The following is a 14,555-nucleotide window of genomic DNA, read 5'->3' on the forward strand; positions in this document are numbered from 1 at the left end:
GTCGCGGTGCATTACATTACTTCATCTTCAGTTAGTAGGTTAGGTTTAGGTTAGGTTTAAGGCGGTAGCTGGGAGTGGGGGATGTGAGCCTCCCGCCCCCGAGCTCACTTGGACCTGTAAAAGGTCCGTTGTGTTGCCGCATGGGCATGTGCCCCTTCTCGTTGCCTGAACCGTGAGAGCAGACTACTGCAGGTTAAGGGCAGTCCCATCCGGAGGCTTCGATGTATTTGGACAAGGTCCCTGGTTTGATTTCGGACAGGTCCGAAATGTCCGTGAGGAAAGCGGCCCCGAGAATACGAAGACGACGATTTCCAAGGGCTGGGCAGTGGCAGAAGAAGTGGGGGACCGATTCCTCCTCCTCCTCGTCGAGACAACTCCTGCAGAAATCGTTATGAGGGATTGACAGTCTGGAGGCATGAGTGCCGATCTGCAAGTGTCCCGTAATGGCTCTAGTAACTACAGAGCACTGTGCTCTGCTGAGTCTATACAGCTCTGCTGAGCGCTTTTTCGATCGATATGGCCATATCAATCTTGAGACTTTACAGGAAACGGTTTGCCGCCATCTCCTATTGGCATTTTGCTCGAACAATTCGTGCGTTAGGAGCCTGCACGTAGCCAAGGGCATCGCTACTTGCTCCCCCTCCGATAGGAGAGTGATCGTAGAACCTTGCCTGGCTAGCTCGTCGGCGGCGTCGTTCCCCTCGATGTCCCTGTGGCCGGGGACCCATATAAGGAAGAGAACTAACTGCTCTGCGATCTCGTGCAGAGACCTGCGGCAGTCATTTACAGTCGCTGAGTTCGACGATATTGAGCCTAGAGCTTTAATAGCTGCTTGGCTGTCCGAGAAGACGCACACTAAGTGCGTGTCTAGAAGTAGTTTGGAGACGATAGAAATGGTCTCATCAGGATTCCCGAGTGCCCAACCACGGATGCTTTCCACAGTTTGGCTTCTCTCATTCTAAGGACAGAAAGTGTTACCACCTTCTTACCCATGAGATCTACAGGGAGGGAGAAATGGTCTCATCAGGATTCCCGAGTGCCCAACCACGGATGCTTTCCACAGTTTGGCTTCTCTCATTCTAAGGACAGAAAGTGTTACCACCTTCTTACCCATGAGATCTACAGGGAGGAGGTCCAGCACAGTATCCAGGGCTTCCCTTGGAGTAGTGCGTAGCCCGCCAGTGATGCATAGCTCTGCCATGCGTTTAACTCTGCTGAGTTTATTGAGGCATGTCCTTCTGTCTAAGGCTGGCCACCATACCACCACTCCATAGAGCAAGATCGGTCGTATGATGGCGGTGTAAAGCCACCGAACTATATAGGGGTCATTCCCCATTTTAGTCCGATGGCTTTCCTGCAAGTATAGAAGGCCACTGTGGCCTTCTTTACTCTATCCTCTATGCTCAATTTCCAGTCGAGCTTTCTATCGAGGATTAGACCAAGATACTTGGCGTTGTTGCTGAAAACTAGCGCTTCCCCACATAGTCTAGGGGGAATCAGTACCGGAACTTTGTACTTCCTAGTAAAAGGCACCGTTTTCCGTTTTAGACGGGTTGACGCCTAACCCGCATTTGTCTGCCCATTTCGACATTTTCGTGAGAGTACTTGTCATGCAACTCACAACCACACGGCAGCCACCCCCCTCCATCTCCCGCAGCAGTGTGTTCATTGCCAGGTTCCATGGGAGGGGCGAGAGGACTCCGCCCTGCGGTGTGCCTCTGCTGACAAATCTGGTGCACGTTGACGTCCCCAGTGATGCCTCAACCGTCCTGCATTGTAGCATCTGATCGATCAGGCTCACCGTCCTGGAGTCAACCCCCAGATCGGTCAGTGCGCCCGTGATGGCGGTCGGAAGGATGTTGTTAAAGGCGTCTTCTATGTCGAGGAAGGCTACTAGGGTGTACTCCTTAAAGTTAAGGGACGCTTCGATGATCGATGTGATAGAGTGTAGGGCCGTTTTGGTGGATCTTCCCTTACGATAGGCATGCTGGGAGTCTGAGATCAGACTGGGCCGAATACACGCCGTTAGATGCAGCCCCAGAAGCCGTTCCATCGCCTTTAGAAGAAAAGACGATAGACTAATGGGCCTGAAATCTTTTGGGGCAGTGTGCGAGGGCTTGCCTGCCTTGGATATGAATACGACTTTGGTCTGAAGCCAGGTGTCAGAAATGCCCCCGTGGGAGAAAATTCCCTCGTAAATTATTTTGAGCCTGTTAATGGTTCTATGTCCCGCGTGAATCTGTTGGGCAGGGAAAATGCCGTCTGGCCCCGCGGACTTGTAAGGTTCTGATCGCCCAGGAAATGTTCTCCTGGCTTAGCAGGCTCAGGATGGCATTTGAGACGACAGAAGGAGACGCGAAGTAGTTGGGTCTGTTTTCATCGCAGCCAGGGAAGTGAGTATTTAGGAGAAGATTTAGCGACTCATCGCTGGACGTAGTCCACGATTGGTCGGTGTTCTTCAAGTACCCCAGGGTGGGTGTTGTCTTCGAGAGAACTCTGCGCAAGCGCGAGGCTTCTGAGTTACTCTCGATTTCGCTGCAGAACTTACGCCAGGAGGCGCGTTTGGCTTTTCTAAGTTCTTTGTTGTATGTTGACAGACTGGCAACGTTCTCAGCCTTAGCTTTATTTAAGAGTCTCCGGGAGGCTTTCGGAGCTCACCCAGTTTCGGATTCCACCATTCAGGTTTCCTCCGGCCCCTATTCTTGCCAGAGGGGCATGCTTTGTCGAGCGCCTTATTGCAGGCGTCGGTAAAGATCTTAAGAAGACGGGTCGTGGCCAAGGTGGCCAAGGTGGAGGATATCCAGGGGCAGAGGCGCCAGATAATCCTCGTCCTTAATGAGGAGTCGCTAGAACCCCTCGCAAAGACGGTCGGTGTGGTTGAGTACAAAAAAATCACCATATCCACCTACAAGTCCGATCGCAAAAGCAGGCAAGCGGAGGTCGAGCCAGACCCGGACCCGGCGACGGATGCGGCGTCCATGATGTCGGACGACATCCTGGACGACTACGCGTTCGATGAGAGCGACCTAGCCAGAGGTCTCAGCCACATCGTTGTTGGGGAGGAGCCGGAGTCCCCCGACAGCGATCTAGAAGCAACAATGGTGGAGGCGAGCCTCAGGAATGTCATTGACGCTCCTGCAGATAAACCTCCGCCATTGTAAGGCGCTGCTCTACTGCTCCACCTGGCCATGGGTGAGCCGACATAGTCCTCATTCAGGAGCCCTGGATCCTCGGAAACAGGGTCTCCGGTCTGAGGGCTTCTGACTACAAGCTATACGTAGCTGAAACCGCAGGTAAAATTCGTACCTGCATTCTTGCAAAAAGAGAGTTGCACTTATTTTTGCTCCCAAATTTCAGCAATGAAGACCACACCGCAGTGGGCCTCGAAGCTCAGAAGCGCTCACTGAGGATATGCTCCGCATACATGGGGCATGATCAACCACACCCCCCTCCACACGCGCCTCTCCGGGCTCTAATCACAGACTGTTTGGCCAAGGACATCGGCCTAATTATGGTGGAATCTGAAACTGGGGGAACCCTCCCGGAGACTCTTCAATAAAGCTAAAACTGAAAACGTTGAGCAAAACTGGGCTGAATACAAGGCCAGTCTGTCCACCTACAACAAAGAACTTAGGAAGGCCAAACGCGCCTCCTGGCGTAAGTTCTGCAGCGAAATCGAGAACAACTCAGAAGCTTCGCGCTTTCGCAAAATTCTCTCGAAGACAACACCCACCCTGGGCTACTTGAAGAACACCGACCAGCCGTGGACTACGTCCAGCGATAAGTCGCTTAATCTTCTCCTAAATACTCACTTCCCTGGATGCGATGAAAACAGACCCAACTACTTCGCGCCTCCTTCTGTCGTCTCAAATGCCATCCTGAGCCTGCTAAGCCAGGAGAACATTTCCTGGGCGATCAGAACCTTACAAGTCCGCGGGGCCAGACGGCATTTTCCCTGCCCAACAGATTCACGCGGGACATAGAACCATTAACAGGCTCAAAATAATTTACGAGGGAATTTTCTCCCACGGGGGCATTCCTGACACCTGGCTTCAGACCAAAGTCGTATTCATACCCAAGGAAGGCAAGCCCTCGCACACTGCCCCAAAAGATTTCAGACCCATTAGTCTATCGTCGTTTCTTCTGAAGGCGATGGAACGGCTTCTGGGGCTGCATCTAACGGCGTGTATTCGGCCCAGTCTGATCTCAGACTCCCAGCATGCCTATCGGAAGGGAAGATCCCCCGAAACCAAACTGTGGAAAGCGTCCGTGGTTGGGCACTGGGTAATCCTGATAAGACTCCCGCAATTACCAGAGAGGACAGATTACTGTATTCCTAGTGATCACCTCTCGACGCCCTTCCAGGTATCAATCCCACCTAGGGAGGACTGGGAGATGGGCGAACCAGGACCTGCAAATGCGGTTCACTTCTACACTGATGGCTCAAACTTAGACGGCCGCGTGGGAGGCGGAGTCTACTGCAGCGAGCTGAACATCCCGGATCACTGTAGTGTGTTCCAAGCGGAGGTTGAAGCCATCAAGGAGGCCATTTCGTCTTCTCGGACAGCCAAGTAGCTATTAAAGCTCTAGGCTCAATATCGTCGAACTCGACGACTGTAAATGACTGCCGCAGGTCTCTGCACGAGATCGCAGAGCAGTTAGATCTCTTCCTTATATAGGTCCCCGGCCACAGGGACATCGAGGGGAACGACGCCGCCGACGAGCTAGCCAGGCAGGATACTACGACTCCTCTCCTATCGGAGAGGGAGCAAGTAGCGATGCCCTTGGCTATGTGCAGGCTCCCAACGCACGATTTGTTCGAGCAAAATGCCAATAGGAGAAGGCAGCAAACCGTTTCCTGCAAAGTCTCAAGATTGATATGGCCATATCGATCGAAAAAGCGCTCAGCAGAGCTGTATAGACTCAGCAGAGCACAGTGCTCCGCAGTTACGCGAGCCATTACGGGACACTGGCAGATTGGCACTCATGCCTCTAGACTGTCAATCCCTCATAACGATTTCTGCAGGTGTTATCGCGACGAGGAAGAGGAGGAATCGGTCCCCCACTTTTTCTGCCACTGCCCAACCCTTGGAATTCGTATTCGTATTCTCGGGGCCGTTTTCCTCACAGGCCTAAGTTATTTTCCTTCTCTACGTAGGTACTGGGAGTATTTGAGATATCTATGCGTCTTAATAGTGTTGAGTCTATCTTTTTTGTTTTTGTTCAAAAATTTGGCTTGGTTGGATTTCGGCACACTAATCTTCAAGTTCTATATTGCTAAAATTGATACACTCATCTATACCACTAAACGATCGACTAACATATAATTGGACGTCATCGACTGCACATCACAGTCGGACAATACTATTGGGAGGTCATTTATATAACTGAAGAACAATAACCGACCAAGTACTGATCCCTGTGGGACAACACACTTAACATAAACAAAAGACGACATTTTAGCTTCAGTGATAACAGCCGGACACCTATCTAGAAGATAAGACGTTAGCAACCATACTGCTGCGACAGAGAAACTATAGGATTTATGAAGCTTTGCAATGAGAATACTATAATCAAATGAGCCAAAAGCTTTAGTGTAGTCAAGAAAATTTAGGAATGTTACATATCCGTCGTCCATTCTTTAACGTCTACAATTTTTATTATGGCGGCTGTACAACTTCTATTTTGTCTGAATCTAGATTGGTTGTCGTAATTAATTTATGCTCTGAAAGAAATTTATTTATTGAATTATGTTATTTTGTTTTTGTTATGAGGTTTTTTTTAAGCTTAAATATGGTGTTGCATAGTGTAATCAAAACATCGGGCTTAAAATCCCACTGAACAATTCACATAAAATATAGATTTTTTTTGTGTTTGCAAATACAATTTTATTCATTTGATTTAAGTTATAATTGCTTTCAAGTTAAAAATGTTTGAAGTGTCTCAAATGATAAGCCTGCATTATTTAATGATGTTGGATTCTGTATATTCTTATACCCTTTAAAATTAAAGCAGCGATGAAATCCCGGGTCTAGTCTTAAAAGTGATTGAATTTTTGGATTCGATAAGCCAAAAAAAGATTCTCCCTGCACATCAAATGGTATTTTTACTCTTTTATTAGCATACCGCTGAATGTTATTCAAAAGTTCAGCATGACACATATTAGGGGTTTCTCCAAAATACACACCATCCAAATCATTATCAGGGATTATTTGAAACTGAGGAACTCCAGCGTTGTTTAAGATTTTACAAGTGTATACACACTTTTTGTATGGATCCTTTGGATGGGCATAAATTCGTGTTGCCACATAACCAACTGGATATATCCAACACTCATTATGGAAATTTAAATTCCCTGATATATCGCCTAATGAGTGTAGCAACAAATTATTTAAATTAATTGGAAAAGACTTTTTTAGTTGTGCCGTAGAACCATTTTGAGTATCCTTGTTTATTTCCCTTGGATATGAAACACTTTGTTTATTTTTGTTCAAAGCTCTTAAAAAATTATCATTGGATTCGAGCTTTCCATTTGAAACGCAGTTCGGTTCTTTATGGGCCTTTTCTAAACCTTCGTAAAACATTAGTCGCTTAATTAGGTAAATCCTTTGATATCGAGTAGCAGCTAATTCAGACTGTAGATGGCAAATTTCATCAGTGAGGCACGAGTTTTCCTTAAAAAAAAAAAAGATGAACAATTTAGTCAAATTTGGAAAGCGGGTATAAAGAATTCCGACATGTACAAGGTGCACCATCTTTTAGTACGGTATGGAAACATCGAAAAACTTAAAAAAAAAAAAAAAAAAACGATTTCCATAAGTGAGTTATTTGCAGAAGCTGAATTGTTTCATTGGCAGTGTAGCATGGCGCACCGTCTTGTTGATACCAATAACCGTTTAGACCATTATTTCGCATTTGCGGGCAGACATAATGAGACAACATCCACCGATATCGTAAGGTAATGGCAATCGCAGACAAACGAGCGCAATTTGTAATTGCTAATAGAGGCGGCCACTTAATTAATATTGTTTTCGAAACATAGTGTAAATATATTGTAAAGAACCAAACCAAATAAAAATACCTCACTTATGGAAATCGGTTGTTTTTTTAAAAAGGTATTCGATGTTTCCATACCGTACTAAAAGGCGGCGCACCCTGTTCAATATTTACAATGTATATATGTAAGGTACAAATGTAGTCGAAAATACCACTTAGTACATATAGTTTATTGTTGATGCTTAAATAGGGTTATAATAACGTTTACATAATTATACTAGCAAAAATTTTCAATTATTTTATACCTTTTTTAAATTATGGCTTTTGAGGCTAGAAGTTCTAAGTTAGAACTGATGTTTAAGTCAGAGGGTCGGATCAATGACAGAAAGATGTACATTTTTGGCTATTCAATAGTTTTGGAGTCTCTCGAGAAGGATATTATATCATTTCATTTTAAAATGATTGGAAATTAGAATGGCATAGTCTAAATAAGGTATATGCTTCGATTTCAGTACAAGACGGCTAAGCGACGAACCTCGCATTTACAGCACTCGTCGGTACTATTCGATCGCTCACAAATTTGTATTCCCGATACTCAAAATGAGTATTGGGGTATATTAGATTTGTAGTAAAAGTGGATGTGTTGATTCTTGATCAGCATCAATAGCCGAGTCGATTGAGCCCTGTCGGTAGAATTGTGGTTTGGGGTGTATATGAGGGGAAATTTGGCGATCATCTTGGCTGTAGAGTCGGCGAATTAGTTGCCTTTTATGCCTATATGACTGGGTATCCAGATTATTAGGATCTTAGGGAAGAGGGTGGATAATAAGTTCCTGATCGAGGAGGCGTAGTAGGAGTCATTGTTGGGGTTCCTGATTGAGGTGATAGAGGAGAGGGAGTCGGTGCAGATAGCATATTTTCCACGTTTATTTCGGGTTAATAAGATGGCTTCATGTATTGCAATTATTTCGCTGGAGAGTACAGATGAGTATGCTGGCAGCAATCCAGTTTTTATTACTGCTGACTCGTTTGTTATACAGTAGCTGGTAATGCCCCCGGCTTTGGAGCCGTCTGTGTAAAGGAAGTTGTGTTTGGGGAGAGCTGATTTGATAGATTGGAAAAGTTGGTGGAAGACTATTGTAGGGGTAGTGTTTTTATTGTGATTGGAGAGGTTGATGTTTGTTGATTTGTGGATGGTAAGGATGTTGAATTTTTTGGATGTGGAGGTTCTGATTGGGGAAAAAGGGATGAGGTGTTTTTGGGACTCTTGTATGGCTCTCTCTACCGTGCTGAGAAGTCTGTTTTCTTTTATGGGTTTTGGTAAGGGTATTTAGGGGGGTGGATTTACCTTGGATGAGGTTTTTGGAGATTTTCCCGGTTAGGTAGTCTCGTTTGCTTTCAATGGTGAAGATGTTGGTTTCAGCTAGCATATTATTTATGGGGGTGGTACGGAATGCTCCAAGGGCGGCTCTTATTGCTGTATTTTGGATGGGTTTTAGGCGGTTAAGTTGGGATTCGGGAGCAAATCTATATATGGGAAGGCAGAAATCTATTTTGGAGATGATTATGGATTTTATGATTTGCACTAATGATGACGTGTGGCAGTTATATTTAAGTGAAGACAGGTTTTTTGATAATGCCTAGTGGCTTAGCAAGGTAAATTTTGAGTTTGTTAATGTGAGAGATCCAATTGTATTTGTTGTTGATTGTGAGCCCTAGGATTCTGAGTGTGTCGGTAGCTTGGATGCCACAACCAACCGGTGAGTATCTTGGGTTTGCAGTTGTGCTTGCGGCATATATGAAGGAGTTGGGATTTTTCCTTAGAGAGGATTGAGCCTGAGTGATTGCACCAGTCGTCTATTTGGTTAAATATTGTTTGGATGTTAGTTGTGGGACGTTTTTGTTTCTTGTGATTGATGAGTAGGTGGAAGTCGTCGATTTGTTTGTGGAGGGAGATGATATCGGTGAGTGAGTTGTAAGCTATTCTGTCGAAGGCTTTGGTGAACTCCAGCGAGATGATTGTGAGGTGTTTTTTCAGGGCGATGGCTCTGGTAGCTAGGTGGTCTACATAAAGTAGACTGTCTAGTACAGATTTGCCTCTTTTGAGCCCTAGTTGGTTGTTGTGGATCAGGTTGTTATTTAAAACAAACCACCACAACCTTTTTGCGACAATCTTGTCCAGAGTTTTGGCTAGGCATGAGTTTAGGGAGATGGGTCTCTATGATTTGATATCGGTTTGGGGTTTTTGTGGTTTAAAGATGGGGAGGACTAGGCTGAGTTTAAGAGATTGTGGGATGGAGGAGTCGAGTATCTTGTTGTAGAGGGTTAGGATTCTGGTTTTGAGGGGGTACGGTGAGTTCTTTAGCATGGAGTAAGAAATCCGGTCAAGACCAGGAGTGTTTCCTTTCAAGGTGGACAGTGCTGATGTGTATTCGGTTAGTGTTATGTCTTTCTCGATTTCTAGGGCTGCTAGTTTTGGGTTATAGTTAGAGGGGGTATTAATGAGGAGTTTGTTGGACAGGAATGTTGGGGAGAAGTTGAGGTCGTCTGCTTCTTCTGACCATGTCTGGGCAAAGGAGTTGGCTATTTCGGATTGGCAGGTTGTTTGTGATTGGGTGTAGGGGTTATGTATGGCATGGATATTTTTAGTGGGGTAAAGACCGCAGAGACGTCCGATGTTGGACCATGTTGTGGTTGGATCTGAGTTAGGGTGTGTATGGGTTGTGAACTCAAGGATCGATTTTCGTTTGGCTTCTCTAATTGCTATTTTAAAACTCGCTTTTGATTTTTTGTATTCTAGGAATGAAATTGGCCGGCATGAAAACTGGTCGAATCGCTTCGCTAATCCAATTACTATTTTGAAAATTTTTAATACATTTAATAGATTCTCAATCAACAGCAAAAGGACTAAACGGCACATGCGGCAGTTTGCAAGAGATGACTTGATGAGCTTGATGAACAAAATCAAGACAGAACTCGGATTAACAATTCCTAGGTATGGCCTAGTAGGCAACGTGTGAGCCAAATTTTAAACGAAAATGTTAACCTTACATATCATTGCATTTTTTAAAAACACAAGTTTTGGGACCTCCCTTCTGTATTGTGTCTGAAAAGTGATATGGCATAACTTTTGCGTGTCTATTGTTATTAAACAAAACAATAAATCGAAATAAAAATTTGTCCATACTTTTTCATATGTATCTATACTAATGAGTGTGCCGTCACTTAATTGATTTATTGTATGTACTGTATGGATCTATTTTTATCAAGAGACAAAAGTAAACTTAAATGTTCTACTAAATTGTATAAAATCCACTAAACAAACTAAGCTAACAATAACCATATTGATAAAATCGTTTTGACGAACAAATTTCTTATTCTAATCGAATAAATTTTTAAGGGTCTACGAATATACATACGTATTTACATATTTGTATTACCAGTATGTACAATTTAATACACCGTTTCAATCTGTCGTATTTTCGTTTATAATTAAAATGCATGACTGGTTGAACTGGTTTTGAAAGAGATTTCATATTGCTAGAAGCAGAATTAGAAAAATCATATCTTTCATATAGTGATGGGAAACTATCGAGTCACTATCGATTGTTTCTTTGCCTCGATGACCATCGAGGTTTTTGTTATTCAAGTGCAATAGCATTATGACATTAGACTTTGCTAAGTTTCAAGCGAAGAGAGAGCATGTGAGATAGAACGCCAAATTTTATTTCCTAGCCATCTCCAGACACGTCCACCGGATATTAATCGAACATTTTGCTACCCTGCAATATTGAGTCTAAAAAGCATAACGATAATTTCTCTCGCAGCGATGCTCCCAGCTCAACTGGAAAGCCAAGCGGACGCATATATTTCCTCCGTTCTCACTGAAAGATTTTCCCACAACGTAAGATATTTTTGTTTTTTCAGCTGGTCAGTTAGAAACGTGTGATAACCATAGCTCGCAAACGACGGTCAACACTTTTTCCCTTTGCTGTCTCGTCACTGACAAAACCGAAAAAGACCACGAAGACACGGTCTCTCACTGAGCAGAACACTTTTTGTCTCTTCGCCTGTGTTATGTGTTTCGGGTTTTCGGGTGAGCCCGACACACGATCGTGTCTCACAATAACAACTTAGAAAGACACTTTGGTCAAGCGCTCACAGCAAAAGTGTCTTTAGATGAGCAGAACCAAAAAAGTGTCTGAGTAAAGTGTTTTTAGTTTTTTTTTCGTGTATATGTTTATTTATTCATGTTTTCCGCATCTTTTGGGCTATTGTATTGTAATATGTATATTTATTTGCAAAATTGGCAAACGAACATTTTCGTTTTGCTTTTCACGATTCATTTTAAGCTCCAATAGTCAAACCGTATAGAATTCACAAAAATTGATAGTTGCCATAAGCATCACACGTACAAGCACGCATACATACGAAAAAGACACTTTGTTCGTTCCCTCGCGACAAGATGCTCAGTGAAAAACAGGAACAAAAGAGAAGTGAAAAAATCGGTCTTTGCTTGAGCGAAGAGCGAGTTGAGCAAAAACAGATTTTATCGGGTCTTTTCAGTCCATTTTCTCAATGTGTCCGTCAATGAGAGGTTTTTATCAGACACGCCGAAAGTGACAACAGTTATTTGCGAGCTATGGTGATAACATATAGCTATAAAGAAATTTTAGGTAAGAAGTATATGCTATATTCATAACATGCGGCAAAGGCCGCGGGTCTTCTTTCTACCCAGTACTCAGTCAATATATATAAATATCTTTATAAGGAGTCTTGGCATAATACAGAAGCAATCGAATCTATTTTGCTATCCACGTGCGAAATTTAGAAATATTCTATACTCGGTACAATTTTCTATATTATCATTAGGCAACAATTTATATTTTTTAAATTGGTCGGCAGCGGAATTAAAAATAAATCTTGCAAAAAAAAAAAATAATATAATATTATTGTTGACGGTTGGTGAATGTTGGGAATCGAGTTTTCACATCTATCAAAAGTTTCCACCGTTATCAGGACATGTTCTGTGTGGGAAAATGCTTTAAGTTCTTAATAGCCTATTCCCACAGGCGACCTTCCACCATCCATTTTAAGATGGTCCGTAAGGTTTTCCCGTTCGAAAAATTGCCCAGTTAATCCGCTATCCATCTTGGATGTTACTAAATCACTTGTTTCTATGCGATATTAAGCATACAGTTTACTAATGCAATCCTAAAAACAATTTTGGGTTACGCAGCTCAGTATTCCCAAAAACTCATAGATGATGGCCAGTGGTGCAGCAATGAAGTAAGTCCCTAGTTTTGTTGGTTTGTGCACTGCCCACTGTACCGATCCGACACAGTCATGAACCGACACCCGAGCCTTTAATCGACACCAATCGCGATCGACTCTATCGTTTTCAAATTCTCTCACCTTTCCTTTTTTTCGATATGCTATTGGTCATATATTTAACCTAACAATCGTCGCCTTTCAAATAAATTGATCGCAACATACTCTGCTAAAGAAGCTCAGTAGCTAGAAACAATCTTTAACCAAATAGGTGACTGGTGCATACACTCGGGCGCAGTCCTCTCTAATAGGCTAATGGCCCTCGGTGTCGCAGTCGTCTCCGATATTGGTTGTTACTCCTTGGTTGTTACTTTGGTCACCTGGCGTAGTTGAAAGTACTCATCCATGACCTCAGAATATTTGACTTGCAGCTCCGGCTGCCGTTGGAATCTTCGTTGAAGCATTTTTAATCGATTAATTGCGATTTGACGTGATTTGCCTAGCACCTGCGAAGGGTCAAACAAACGCTTAAGTGGTAACCGTACCAAATACTTGCCGTTCCGTTGACGGATGTGAGTTCGCTTAAAATGCTCCTCGCACCATCGCTCTTCTGGTGTGAGCTGTTTTGCAGAACCGAGATGATCCATTTCGAAGAATTTCTAGACGAGATTCTCTAGCCTGTTGTGGTGACATTTAATGGTGACAGCGTATGAGCGTGTGGAAGTGGCTCGACCAAAGACTATCCAGCCAAGCTGGTTGTGCTGTGCAATTGGTTGATTCTCCTTTCCTCTGCGGATATCTGAAAGCAGGATCTGTGGGATTACGTCCGCTCCCAGCAGAAGATCAATCCGCTGTGATTTGTAGAGCCTGGGATCGGCGAGTTCTATTCCGTTCAAATGAGGACATTGCTGCAATTTGATGGATTGTGAAGGTAATTGCGATGTAAGCGTTTTAAGTATAAACGGAGTTCCAATGGTGGTACAAAACTGTGAAGTACAAGAACTTAATGACAATTCTGTAGTGTAGGTACACCTGTTCTTGCAGGTGGTCCCAACTCCAGCAATTTCTGCCGAAATTGGATGCCGCTTGAGGTTAAGAGCCTGCACTGTGTGCTCTGTAATGAGGGTTCCTTCCGAGCCTGAATTCACTATCGCACGTACCACAGCTGATTGGCCAGTGTGGGGGTTGTGGATTGTGACCAGGGCAGTGGCCAGAAGGACAGTGCTGGGTCCGTGATGTGTTGCCGTAGCGGAGACTAGTTGCGCAGAGTGTGTTCTCGCAGACGAGTCGGTCGCTGCAGACTGTGGATGACCACTGGAACTAGTGTTGGGAACCACTGGGAGAGGCTGTGCAGTGCTCTGAGTAGGAAGTGGGGTCCTAGCGTAGAGTTGCGTAGGTGTAGCCCTGCCAGACGAGTCGCTTGTTGTATACTGCCACGAGTTACCGGAACGAGCGCTATGGAAGGCTGCGAGAGGGTGTGTAGCCACCTGAGCAGGAGATGGGAAGTGCAGCAGTGTATGGTGTCTTTGACCACACTGCGTGCAGTTCCTTGTACTGGTACATTTTGAAAGTCCATGGGAACGGCTCAGACAGTTGAGGCATGCCTTTGCCTGATCGACGATGGCTTTCCTTGCAAAGCAGTCCTTAGACAAAAGGTCCGGGCAATGCCGAAGATTGTGACTGTCGCTTCAGTGCGGGCAGCGAGTGTGTTCGGCAACCGAAGTCTTGACGTGGAAACTGTTGCCCTTGTATGTATGTTACGTTGCCAACTGACTTCTTCGGGTGCCTTTGTTTGACAGGCTGCGGCGCAGGTGTCCGCGTCGTGGAGTGGACACTACTACCTACCTACTTACTACCTACTTTAATCAATCAGCAGAACCGATACGATCTGCAATCGCAACATATTGTGTAGTCCGTAAAAAAAATTAATAAGTTACTTATTATTATTCTTTGTTTTTTTAACTTCTAACAAGTTGCTTTGGAATTTCTCCTGCCTCAGGTCGGGCTCTTCCTTGTTACCGTGGTGGCCCTTCTGTTTTTCGAGTCGGTCTCTGGCGATCTCTGCCAGACACGAAAAGTCGTCGTTTTTTGTTTTCTTTGCACCGTCTATCGCGTAGAAACATGCGGACCATCCCGGACCATCCCCGAAATGGATGGTGGATAGTCGTCAGTTTGAATAGGTCAAGATTTCAGACCTGTGAAACAAACCTGTGGACAAACAAACTTTCAAAATGATTTTGGAGAAAAAGGATTTATGCTTTTCCCTGAATGTAAAGAACATAGTGGGA

General features: G+C 44.3%; 1 protein-coding gene across 1 annotated transcript; it reads right to left on the reverse strand.

Annotated features, from left to right (window-relative positions):
• Window positions 1-5,862: 5,862 nt before the first annotated feature.
• Window positions 5,863-10,586, reverse strand: LOC108154081 (transforming growth factor beta regulator 1). The gene is made up of 2 exons (XM_017284193.2): window positions 10,437-10,586; window positions 5,863-6,674 (listed from the first exon to the last, which is right to left on the reverse strand). The coding sequence occupies exons 1-2, from the start codon at window positions 10,530-10,532 to the stop codon at window positions 5,919-5,921; spliced, it is 852 nt and encodes a 283-aa protein (XP_017139682.1). The 5' UTR covers window positions 10,533-10,586; the 3' UTR covers window positions 5,863-5,918.
• Window positions 10,587-14,555: the final 3,969 nt, after the last annotated feature.

Source organism: Drosophila miranda, chromosome 2, assembly GCF_003369915.1.
Source record: "Drosophila miranda strain MSH22 chromosome 2, D.miranda_PacBio2.1, whole genome shotgun sequence".
In the NCBI taxonomy this organism is placed as follows: Eukaryota; Metazoa; Arthropoda; class Insecta; order Diptera; family Drosophilidae; genus Drosophila; species Drosophila miranda.

What these genes read in the sequence shown, in the direction of transcription:
- LOC108154081 (XM_017284193.2), bottom strand. Translation starts at nt 10,532, where the DNA reads ATGAAATCTCTTTCAAAACCAGTTCAACCAGTCATGCATTTTAATTAT. An exon ending in GTATTAAATTGTACATACTG is followed by an intron (nt 6,675 to 10,436) that starts GTAATACAAATA and finishes TTTTTTTTTAAG; the next exon opens with GAAAACTCGTGCCTCACTGA.